Genomic DNA, 12,648 nt, shown 5'->3' with positions numbered 1-12,648 from the left:
ATCAAGTACTCAGTTCTTGATGATATAAAAGAGGATTTAATCTATGCCTGCCAGCTCTAATGTTGGGGCTAGGAGGGTTGATGACACCAGAGGCTGCAGGCTGGGGCCTAGCCAGAAGGTGGAGAATTCTCAGTTGACTGGTTATCTGCAGTAGGATGATTTTAGCAAAATGTTCTCCAAGCTTAGGCTATACCAACAAAATTGTTCTTTGAAAAATGTTTAAAATCAATGTCATTTTGTCATGTAATTATAATTCTATAAGCACCAATTTCATCAGTTGTCCAAGGATGTTCAAATTAACAGGTTTGTTCTAGTTAAGGTTTCTGCCACGTTTAAAGGAAAGAAAAAGAGTTGATAAAATATCAAAAGTTTCTATAAAAATTATCATTATGGTATAAACATAATTAAATATTCATAGCCTTTTAAAACCCCACCTGAGTGAAACCTAATAGCACCGAATTGGACTTTACTAACACTTCCCATTTCCCTTTATGAGGCCCCCTGTCACAAAGATTTTTGTCACAGCAAAGAAACAGAAATATACTAATACTCTGTGGTTGTCCAGCTGGATTACTGTTTGGTTAAATATGACAGAAACAATGGGAAAAGTATTGGAGTTGGACAGACTGGAGTTCAAATCCTACCTCAATGGGCAAGCTCACTTCTTAGCTTTGATTTCCTCAAAAATAGGGATAATACTAGCCCCACAGGGTTGTTGTGAGAACTAGAATTAATGTAAGTAACATGCCTACTTCAAAGTCTGAGTTAGTAGGAATTTAGAGCAGATTGATTGATTGATTGTGGGGGCTGCTGACTATCTGAATGTCTCACAGTGTGAGTCTACAGAAAATGGAAAACTTAGCCACTCACTTTCCTAGGCTCCTTTTTAATTAAAGCTGGGATCTGTGAGCTAGACTTTGAACTGGGGGTATAGTGTGCTAAAAAGCAGTAAAAGCAAAGAGTCTTTTTTGATGACATCAGAGGGCCTGCAGTAGACCAGAGTCTGTGTGGCAGCTATGTGAGCTGTGGTGTCTAATATTCAGCCCGGGGTTGAGGACCTGCTCTTACCAAGACGTGGAGAGTTCTGGATACAACTGGATGCCTTGGCTCTGCAGCCATCTTGGTGATTCCATGATCTACCCAAATATTCTTACAATAAATTCCTTTTCTACTTAAAGTAGGCAGCCTATTTCTTTTGACTGATAGAGCTAAACTGTAGCTTTGATTGAGCAGAGGAAGAGAGTATAGTAAGGACCTATATAAAGCCAACACTTGAGGAAGGCACTTCAGAAAGAAAGAACCAGGGTCCTTGATGACAACACTTGCTCAATCAACTACTCCAGAGCCTGTCTTTCCTCTATATCCTCTTTTTTATATGAGATAATAAGTTTCATTATGGTTTAAGCATACTTTGAATCAGGTTTTCCATTACTTGCAGCAGAAAAAAATCCACAGAGATAGTGCTTCATAAACCACAGTTACTATCTACCCACCTACTAGTGATGTTGGAAGGATTAAGTTTATTCTAAGCAAAGGGAGTGGCCTAGGGCCTGACACACAGTGATCCTCCATCAATGTTAATTTCTTTATAATTTTACCTGTAGTTGTCGGATACTGATGCGTAAGTCGGATTCATTAAATCCGTATGGAATATTCCAACCAAGAGGACCAAATTTCTTTCTCTCTTGTACAAGAGCATGAAAAAAACAAACTCCAAACAGCAACTTCTCCCATGTCTTGAGTATAAAAATTACACAAGAAAAAATTTTGATCATATTTCCATCAGTAAAATGAAGGGAATCAACAATTCTTTCAAATATAAGATTATATGATCATATATTTCTGTAAACTTCTATTTAAAAAAGACATGCTATCTAAAACAATGCATACTATAAAAAGTATTAATCTTATGACTTAAATCTCCAAAGCCAGACAAACTACAATATTTAACTTTGTTATAATGCAATACTACCATTTGCCAAAGCATTGGCTACTCATACTTCATTGTTGTTCCATATGTATTAACAACTTCAATAATTCAAATGTTATCCTATAGACTCACTGGCATATGCCTAAAACTACAAGTGTTGAGAGTATAATTAATCATTAAGATAGGAATAAATCCCAATATATAGCTCCTGATTTTATGACTTTCCATTTGGAGATCATTTTTGAAACCCTTATTTACTCCATCCTGGCATTTTCATATGTGTGCCATGTATGTCAAATGGGATGGGCCTCTCACTAAGCCTGTGACAGTGCTCTGCAGGAAGGCCACTCATCACTTTGAGGACCACCTCCAAACCAGTAAGTTTCAAGTACGCTATCTTGATGGTTTAAGTTAGATCATTTCAAACATAGCTCCAAATGCAGTAAAAATCCATCCAACTATCTTCATGTGATGGAGTAGAAATTATTTCTATAATACTAAAATGCAAGGACACCATGCCTTCCTTTATAACTATATTCTTGAAATGTTGTACAAAAATTAAATCATATTTTAAATATACTGTGCTGAAACATTTAATAGGGAAACCCTTTTGGCAATGACAGCAATAATCTAATTTGCATGTATTTTCCACATGTTTTCACACAATGGGGTTTTCTTAAGGAGGTCATAATCCCTCCACATTTTTGATCTGTGCTTGTGGGCCAAAATTGCTCCTGTGGTATCAGAGAAATCTTGGGATTCCTTGCAGGAGCTCAAACCGTTGATGAGGATCAGACATCATACCACCTTCTCCACTCTCTTTCCAGCCACACCACCAAATAGTTTCAAATAAAATTATCGCTTAGAACTAGGGAGACAGAAGGTATTTATTAAGCAGAGAGAAACTAGCTGGCTTCCAAAGAATTCAATTCTTTATTTTCAATACTGTTCTTTTTTCTACCTCAAATGGGCATGGCATGTGTTGGGGTAAGGGCAGGGAATGAATTTCCCTTGGTTCCTTCCATGTGAGGGGAGACCTCAATGTAATACTTCTGGATTTTCCATCCTTGTATTCACTGAGGGAGAGGGAGTAACCTATCTGGTTGATAAATTTGGGAAAAGTTGACCGATACACTTTGCTCAGCTTTTCACTTTTCTGTCTTAGAAGTGAGTTTTCCTTGGGAGAAAGTTTTCCTCTGTTCCTGAGGGTGGATAAATCTGTTTAATTCTACTCAGTGATATGAACCCCATTTGTTCACAGATACCAACACTATCTTCCAATCTAGTTGATATCAGTAATTAAGGTTATAATCTGGTTTCCTTATGTTTAGACTTTTTCTTGTTTCTTTTTAAGAATGCCAGCAGGAAAAAGGAGTGCTAATTATTTATTTGGACTCCTAAGTCACCATGTGCAAAACACATAAGCACCCTGAAAAGTATGATTAATATGTATCGCTAGAATTCAAGTTCCATGAAGGCAGATTTGGCGGGGGGTGGGGGGACAGGGGGGTGGTTCTCTTCTCACTGCTTTACGTTTAGTACCTAGGAGAGTACCTAACACATATTTTGTTGAAAGAATCAATATATGATATGAAAGCAGATTGCTACTCTTGGGTCTTCATCAAACTTATTATTGGATTTTAGTTTACAAACTAAGATACATTTTGCAGTCAACAGATATTTATTTGCATGTCTACTCTGTGGGAAGTGGAGCACAAACTGCTGGGAAGAAAATGATGAACAATATAGGTTCAATATCTGTCTTCTTAGAAAATGTCTAAAGTTTAACATTGTTAAATATTTATACCCAGATTTTCTCACTGTAAGAACAAATTTTAAAAAGTTCCAGAGGCTGATCATTACCAGTTCCTTTCCTTGGCATCCACCAAAAAACTGAGAATCAGAAATTGGATCAGTGAGGTAAGATTGAAGGAGATTTAGCCGAAGACCTGTGGGAGGCTCATTAGTCATTTTTACTCCATTCTGTAGGATGGTTACTGGAAACTAAGAATAAACAGAGCATTATTCAAGATAACCAGCATGAGTCCTAAAAATGCATATACTAATGGGTTAAACATAGGTATAAAAGAGGACTCTAGAAGTACTTTTTAAGACCTCTTAAGATTAAGCATTCAAAGTGTAAGATACATAATGTAAGAGAAAACTAAAGGTACTGAATACTGAACTTTGTACAAAATAAACATACTTTTGGAGATGGATAACTTGTCAGCCAAAGCCTAAATGATGAGTTACAGACTTCGGGGGTAAAATCTTCACATATTTTTTCCAACATGGGCATCCAGGAGACGGCGAGGTGACAATTCTGTAGGCACACCCAAGTTCCTTCTTCTATTGCTGCTTTAATCATTTTTTTTGCAATTGGTCCTTGTCCCTGTCCCAGTGAAATTGCTTGAAATTTATTTCCAGACATACCTTTATCATTCGCAAATTTCAGTAGGCCTGAGAGAATACGAAACAGTTTCACTGCTTACTCTAAAATCATAAAATTTGCCTTATGTTTCAGTGTGCAGGTACATAACTGGGAGATTCCAGTTACTTTTCCTTACAAATCTCAGATTTACTAACTGATCTACAATCATATAAGAAATGGACATTGAGTAAGATGGTTTATTTACAAGTTCTTAAAAGTTTGCAATAGGTGGACTTACTGGCCATAGGATCTGCTCCTGGAGACAGCACAAAAATTAAAGGAATGGTACAGTTTGAGTCCAAGTAACTCTTTGTCAAATCAAATGGTGGAGGCTCTACAAACTTTTTCCCTAGTTTGTCAGTTACATAATTTGTTATAGCTGGAGTTATCTGTTAAAGAGAGAAATGAATGATATGACTTTTAGAGTAATTTTCATTTTACATGACAATTTGTATGATTACTAAAAACCGACAAAGAATACAATTTGAGTCTACTGGTCAAGAAAAGCTGGCAGCAAGGCACCTGGGTGGCTTAGTGGTTGAGCATCCTCAGGTGGTGATCTAAGGGTCCTGGGATCTAGTCCTGCATTGGGCTCTCCTGCATGGAGCCTGCTTCTTCCTCTGTCTATATCTCTGCCTTTTCTCTCTGTGTCTCTCATGAATAAATAAATAAGATCTTTAAAAAAGAGAAAAAGAAAAAGAAAAGCATGCAGCGTATCACAGACAAAGTGCTAATTTCTCTAATACATAAGAAGTGTTTATATATTGATAGGACAAGACTAATTCCAAAAGAAAAGTGGACAGAGATGAACAGATTATAGAAAATGATTTATAGAATCCGTTTATAAAAAATGAATCTTAAACATACAAAAAGATGCTCAATCTCATTCAATACAGCAGAGACTGCAAACTCTCCCCCTATTTGTCTCCTTTGGGTAATACAACCCCAAGTTTTCCCAATTTTTCTTGTACTTCGATGTGGCTGCGTAATTAAGTTTTGCCCAGAGGGATAAAAGTAGAAGTTATACATGGAGCTTTCAGGATATATTTTTATAAGGAAGCTGTTTACTTTCAATACTCTCTTTTGTTCTTCAATAGATGTGGTATTCGTGAGCCAGCTTCAATCTCACTGATGAGGACCACACTCAAGGGGACTTTCCTAGCATGAAAAAAAGAACTTGAATGTCTGGCTGATCTCAAAACCAGAGCTGCCCTGCTAATTCTCAAGCATTTGCTCTGGGCTCTTAGGAGAGAGAGATTAATTTCTATTTTATTTAGGCTACTGTATTTTAGGTCTCTTTGTTACAGCAGCTTAGTCTTACCCTAATACACATAACTAAAAATACTAAATAACTTAAAAAAAAAGGTAACTATACTTAGATGCCATTGTGTGCTACTACCACCTCATGTTCATAATGTCCCCAAATTCTTCAATCCCTCTGTACAGATGAGCAAAGATCCAAAAGTTTGGCAACATTCTGTGTGGAAAAAATTATGGTTTAAAAAGATATTCTTATACACTGCTGTGGAAGAGTAATCTGGATTCATGAAGGGTAATTTGGTAGTATCTATATAATTACAAATAGGCAAATCCATTGACTCCACAATTTTATTCCCAGGACTTAATCTGAGAGATAGTTGCACATGTGAGAAATGACTTTTCAATAAAGGGTTTTTATTGCAATATTTTTATGGTAGATAATGTGTACATTTTGTAAAGGTCCATCAGTAGGAAACAGTTAAAGAAATGATTGCATACTCTTATAATGAAATACCATGCAATTGTAAAAAAAAATGAGAAAGGTTTTTAAACTTATATGGGAAAAAGCAATATGCAAAACAGTGGATGCAACCATTTGTGTTCAAAATAAATGGAAAAGGGATGCCTGAGTGGCTCAGCAGTTGAGCGTCTGCCTTCGGCTCAGGGTATGATCCCAGGATCTGGGATCGAGTCCCACATTGGGCTCCCTGCATGGAGCCTGCTTCTCCTTCCTCAGAGTCTATGTCTCTGCCTCTCTCTCTCTTTCTCTCTCTCTCTCTCATGAATAAATAAAAAATCTTTAAAAAACCCAAAATAAATAGAAAATAATTTATGTGTATGTATATATGTGCATAAAAGGGTAACAAGAAGCAGGTAACATTAGTTGCCTGAGGAAAAGGATGCTGAGTGCCTGGGAGATGCAGATTGGAGGTCCACTTTTCACCATATACATGTATTCAAAAGAGTTCTGAACCACAGAAATGTGTTTCTTATTTATAAATTACATTAAAATTAATTTAAACCAAAAGAATGATACTCAGCAACATTGGCAGCAGAAAATAAGAATGAAGAGGTATTTGATATCACCTTCTAAATGCTAAACAACTTTCAAAAGTGAAACTGTAGGAATTTGGTGGAGGGAGGAGAGATCACCATAGGCTTCTGTGGTCTTGGCATAGATGGGTCTGTACTGGTGGAATAGATGGGAAGGAAGGATGGAGACTTCTGTAGGAGAATTTTTATGCAGTTGTGAGCAGTTCTGTAGGTTTAAACAGTGAAAATTTCAAGAAGTTTCAAGAAGAGAAGAATAGAACTGCAGAAAAGAGGAGTAATGAGCCAAGGTAACAAGACTGCCAAGCTGTACTTCTGTCATTATTCTTTAGGTACTGAAGGCCACGGAAGGGTTTTCAAAAAAGCAGCTCACCATGATATAACAGACTTTCCTTCTTTAATAACTTCACATGAGCAATGATGAAATCTTTTTTTAGCATTAACACCATGTATAGTTTCTATCTAAATGAGATCTTCGACATAAATTTTAAGGAAGGGAAAATACTGAGGACACAGAGACCTTTTCCACATTACTCTCTGCACAGACCAGGGCAACATTCCCTGAGGTGACGTAACTGCAATCAAGTATGACAATTTTCTATTTTAAAAAAGTACCTTGTTCTTGTAATTTAATATAAGAAAAAGTTATGACTTTTCTGTAAGATTTTTTAAAAATAAATTTATTTTATATTGGTGTTCAATTTGCCAACATACAGAATAACACCCAGTGCTCACCCCGTCAAGTGCCACCCTCAGTGCCCGTCACCCAGTCACCCCCACCTCCACCCACCTCCCCTTCCACCAACCCTAGTTCGTTTCCCAGACTTAGGAGTCTCTCATGTTCTGTCTCCCTCTCTGACATTTCCCACTCATTTTTCCTCCTTTCTCCTTTATTCCCTTTCACTATTTTTTTTATTCCCCAGATGAATGAGACCATATAATGTTTGTCCTTCACTGATTGACTTATTTCACTCAGCATAATACCCTCCAGTTCCATCCACCTCGAAGCAAATGGTGGGTACTTGTCATTTCTAATGGCTGAGTAATATTCCATTGTATACATAAACCACATCTTCTTTATCCATTCATCTTTCGATGGACACCGAGGCTCCTTCCACAGTTTGGCTATTGTGGACATTGCTGCTATAAACATCAGGGTGCAGGTGTCCCGGCATTTCATTGCATCTGTATCTTTGGGGTAAATCCCCAACAGTGCAATTGCTGGGTCGTAGGGCAGGTCTATTTTTAACTCTTTGAGGAACCTCCACACAGTTTTCCAGAGTGGCTGCACCAGTTCACATTCCCACCAACAGTGTAAGAGGGTTCCCTTTTCTCTGCATCCTCTCCAACATTTGTGGTTTCCTGCCTTGTTAATTTTCCCCTTTCTCACTGGTGTGAGGTGGTATCTCATTGTGGTTTTGATTTGTATTTCCCTGATGGCAAGTGATGCAGAGCATTTTCTCATGTGCTTGTTGGCCATGTCTATGTCTTCCTCTGTGAGATTTCTCTTCATGTCTTTTGCCCATTTCATGATTGGATTGTTTGTTTCTTTGGTGTTGAGTTTAATAAGTTCTTTATAGATCTTGGAAACTAGCCCTTTATCTGATATGTCATTTGCAAATATCTTCTCCCATTCTGTAGGTTGTCTTTGAGTTTTGTTGACTGTATCCTTTGCTGTGCAAAAGCTTCTTATCTTGATGAAGTCCCAATAGTTCATTTTTGCTTTTGTTTCTTTTGCCTTCGTGGATGTATCTTGCAAGAAGTTACTGTGGCTGAGTTCAAAAAGGGTGTTGCCTGTGTTCTCCTCTAGGATTTTGATGGAATCTTGTCTTGCATTTAGATCTTTCATCCATTTTGAGTTTATCTTTGTGTATGGTGAAAGAGAGTGGTCTAGTTTCATTCTTCTGCATGTGTATGTCCAATTTTCCCAGCACCATTTATTGAAGAGACTGTCTTTCTTCCAATGGATAGTCTTTCTTCCTTTGTCGAATATTAGTTGACCATAAAGTTGAGGGTCCACTTCTGGATTCTCTATTCTGTTCCATTGATCTATGTGTCTGTTTTTGTGCCAGTACCACACTGTCTTGATGACCACAGCTTTGTAGTACAACCTGAAATCTGGCATTGTGATGCCCCCAGCTATGGTTTTCTTTTTTAAAATTCCCCTGGCTATTTGGGGTCTTTTCTGATTCCACACAAATCTTAAAATAATTTGTCCAACTCTCTGAAGAAAGTCCATGCATGGTATTTTGATAGGGATTGCATTAAATGCGTAAATTGCCCTGGGTAACATTGACGTTTCCACAATATTAATTCTTCCAATCCATGAGCATGGAATGTTTTTCCATCTCTTTGTGTCTTCCTCAATTTCTTTCAGAAGTGTTCTGTAGTTTTTAGGGTATAGATCCTTTATCTCTTTGGTTAGGTTTATTCCTAGGTATCTTATGCTTTTGGGTACAATTGTAAATGGGATTGACTCTTTAATTTCTCTTTCTTCAGTCTCATTGTTAGTGTATAGAAATGCCACTGACTTCTGGGCATTGATTTTGTATCCTGCCACACGGCCAAATTGCTGTATGAGTTCTAGCAATCTTGGGGAGGAGTCTTTTGGGTTTTCTATGTAGAGTATCATGTCATTGGCGAAGAGGGAGAGTTTGAGTTCTTCTTTGCCAATTTGAATGCCTTTTATTTCTTTTTGTTGTCTGATTGCTGAGGCTAGGACTTCTAGTACTATGTTGAATAGCAGTGGTGAGAGTGGACATCCCTGTCTTGTTCCTGATCTTAGGGGAAAGGCTCCCAGTGCTTCCCCATTGAGAATGATATTTGCTGTGGGCTTTTCATAGATGGCTTTTAAGATGTTGAAGAATGTTCCCTCTATCCCTACACTCTGAAGAGTTTTGATCAGGAATGGATGCTGTATTTTGTCAAATGCTTTCTCTGCATATCTATTGAGAGGATCATATGGTTCTTGTTTTTTCTCTTGCTGATATGATGAATCACATTGATTGCATCGCAATACAAGCAGCCATCCAAAAACTGGAAAGAACTCAAATACAAAAGCTAACCTTACACATAAAGGAGCTAGAGAAAAAACAGCAAATAGATCCTACACCCAGCGAAAGAAGAGAGTTAATAAAGATTCGAGCAGAACTCAATGAAATAGAGACCAGAAGAACTGTGGGACAGATCAACAAAACCAGGAGTTGGTTCTTTGAAAGAATTAATAAGATAGATAAACCATTAGCCAGCCTTATTAAAAAGAAGAGAGAGAAGACTCAAATTAATAAAATCATGAATGAGAAAGGAGAGATCACTACCAACACCAAGGAAATACAAACGATTTTAAAAACATATTATGAGTAGCTATACGCCAATAAATTAGGCAATCTAGAAGAAATGGACGCATTTCTGGAAAACCACAAACTACCAAAACTGGAACTGGGAGAAATAGAAAACCTGAACAGGCCAATAACCAGGGAGGAAATTGAAGCAGTCATCAAAAACCTCCCAAGACAAAAAAGTCCAGGGCCAGATGGCTTCCCTGGGGAATTCTATCAAACGTTTAAAGAAGAAACCATACCTATTCTCCTAAAGCTGTTCGGAAAGATAGAAGAGATGGAATACTTCCAAACTCGTTCTATGAGGCCAGCATCACCTTAATTCCAAAACTAGACAAAGACCCCACCAAAAAGGAGAATTATATACCAATATCCATGATGAACATTGATGCAAAAATTCTCAACAAGATACTAGCCAATAGGATACAACAATACATTAAGAAGATTATTCACCATGACCAAGTAGGATTTATCCCCGGGATGCAAGGCTGGTTCAACACTCGTAAAACAATCAATGTGATTCATCATATCAGCAAGAGAAAAAACAAGAACCATATGATCCTCTCATTAGATGCAGAGAAAGCATTTGACAAAATACAGCATCCATTCCTGATCTGTAAAATTTTGATCCTTCATGTAAGATACTCTAGAGAAGGAATTATGGTGACTTGAACCAATCTGGAGATGAGTTTTGTGATGGTTAATTTTAGGTGTCAGCTTTGCTAGAACATAGTACCCTGATATTTGGTCAAATACTAATCTGGATGTTTCTATGAAGATGTTTTAAAAATGAGATTAACATTTAAATCAGTAGACTTTGAGTTAAGTGCATTACTCCCCATAATGTGAGTGGGCCTCATTCCATCAGTTGAAGGCCTTAAGAGGAAAAAAGATGGACTTTTACTGAGGAAGGGGGAATTCAGCCAGTACACTGCCTTTGGACTTGAGCTGCAATATGGACTCTTCCCTGGGTCCTCAGCCTCAGATTTTGGATTCGCCAGCCTCTGTAATCACATGAGCCAATTCCTATAAATCTCTCTGTCTTACCTATCCTATCGGTTCTGTTTCTCTGGAAAATTCTGACAAACAGGCTTTAGCTGAACTTAGTTTGATTCAATTTGATTCAATCCAACTCAATTCACAGACATTTACTGAGATGTCCTACTACCTTTCAGACACTGTTTTAAGTCCTGGAAATACTGAGCAAAGTAAGACATGGGTTCTGACCTCCAGAAGCTCAGAGTGTAGTGGGAGATGCTAACAAACAAGCAGACAATTATCTCATATTCTAGTGTGGTGAGCACTGTAATGCTTAAGCACAGGCCCCCAAGCATGGCAGACTAGGCAATAACCCCATACTTGGCATTGAAACAACATCTCCATTGGCCATCAGAGAGCCATTCTGTGGAGTGCAAATTAGGCAAGTGTTTCCCAGATGCAGAGCTAACCATTCCTAAGTTTACAATGAACAAGGGAGGCTATTGGTGATAAAAATAATGAATACAGCATTGTTTACCCTTTAAAGGGATTTACTGTCTAGTGAAAGAGACACACACACATATATATACCCAACTATCAGGTAGGAACGAATGAGGTAAGTTTTAACAATGCACAACAGTCCTTGAGAGTTAAAATAAGAAATACTCAGGAGTCTAATAATTAGGTAAGCCTCTTTTAGAATCTACTCAGAGGCTAAGTGAAGCATTAGATAATGCTCCTTGTGAAGCTTTATGAAAAACATAAAATGTAAAAAAAAGAAAAAGAAAAAGAAAAAAAGGAAAGCAAGGAGAAGGGACCACTGCAATTACTTTTACCACCTTCATTTTATACATGGAGCTCAGAGGGGTGAGGTGACTTTCTCAAAGTTTAAACTACACATTTGAATATAGTTTTTGGTTTTCTGTTTAAAACCTTTTATTTTGTAACACCATAATCACCTTTCTTGAATGTGTGAAAAACCAGTATTAGCCTGTTTATTTCACCTATAGGAAGATTTTTGTGTCTGTTGGTCATCTGTATGTATTCTTTGGAAAAATGTCTATTCATATCTTCATTTTAAAAAATTATTATTTGTTTTTTGGGGTTTTGAGTTTTATAAGTTCATTCTGGAAAACAGTATGGAGTTTCCTTGAGAAGTTAAAAATATATCTACCCTACAATTGCACTATAACCTATTTATCCAAAGAACATAAAAATACTGACTTGAAGAGATATATGCACCCCAATGTTTATGGCAACATTATCAACAATAGCCAAATTATGGAAAATAATGGGAAAAAAATTCCAAATTATGGAAAAAGCCCAAATGTTCATCATCCAATGAATGTATAAAGATGTGTTATTTATATACAATGGAATATTACTCAGCCATTAAAAGAAAGAGATCTTGTCATTTGCAATGACATGGATGGTCCTGGAAAGTATCATGCTAAGGGTAATAAATCAGACAGAGAAAGACAAATACCATATGATCTCATTCATATGTGGAATTTAAGAAACAAAATAGATGAACATGGGGGTGGGAAGAAGAGCAGCAAACCAGGAAACCCACTCCTAACTATAGAGAACAAATTGAGGCTTACTGGAGGGGAGGTGGGTGGGTTAAATAGGTGATGGGTATTAAGGAGGGCACTTGTGAT

The 12,648-nt window shown here is 37.3% G+C and overlaps 1 protein-coding gene across 5 annotated transcripts in view; it reads right to left on the bottom strand.

The window, feature by feature from the left end:
- Window positions 1-12,648, bottom strand: part of DNAH12 (dynein axonemal heavy chain 12) — a 203,626-nt gene that overhangs the window by 13,920 nt on the left and 177,058 nt on the right. For 3 of the 5 annotated variants that reach the window (XR_013357829.1, XM_077858419.1, XM_077858420.1), the window contains 4 exons: window positions 4,600-4,750; window positions 4,137-4,390; window positions 3,794-3,934; window positions 1,599-1,736 (listed from right to left, as the gene is read on the bottom strand). Coding sequence is in view for 3 of the 5 variants with exons in the window: in XM_077858419.1 (XP_077714545.1) it covers window positions 1,599-1,736; window positions 3,794-3,934; window positions 4,137-4,390; window positions 4,600-4,750 (684 nt within the window). In the remaining 2 variants the exon portion in view is untranslated. Of the gene's footprint in view, window positions 1-1,598; window positions 1,737-3,793; window positions 3,935-4,136; window positions 4,391-4,599; window positions 4,751-4,883; window positions 5,037-5,121; window positions 5,839-12,648 lie in introns of those variants that run through there. The other 2 variants (XR_013357830.1, XM_077858421.1) reach the window with 2 other exon arrangements.

Source organism: Canis aureus, chromosome 19 (assembly GCF_053574225.1).
Source record: "Canis aureus isolate CA01 chromosome 19, VMU_Caureus_v.1.0, whole genome shotgun sequence".
Classification (NCBI taxonomy): Eukaryota; Metazoa; Chordata; class Mammalia; order Carnivora; family Canidae; genus Canis; species Canis aureus.
The sequence above is the reverse complement of the archived record's forward strand: the minus strand, read 5'-3'. Positions and strand labels throughout refer to the sequence as shown.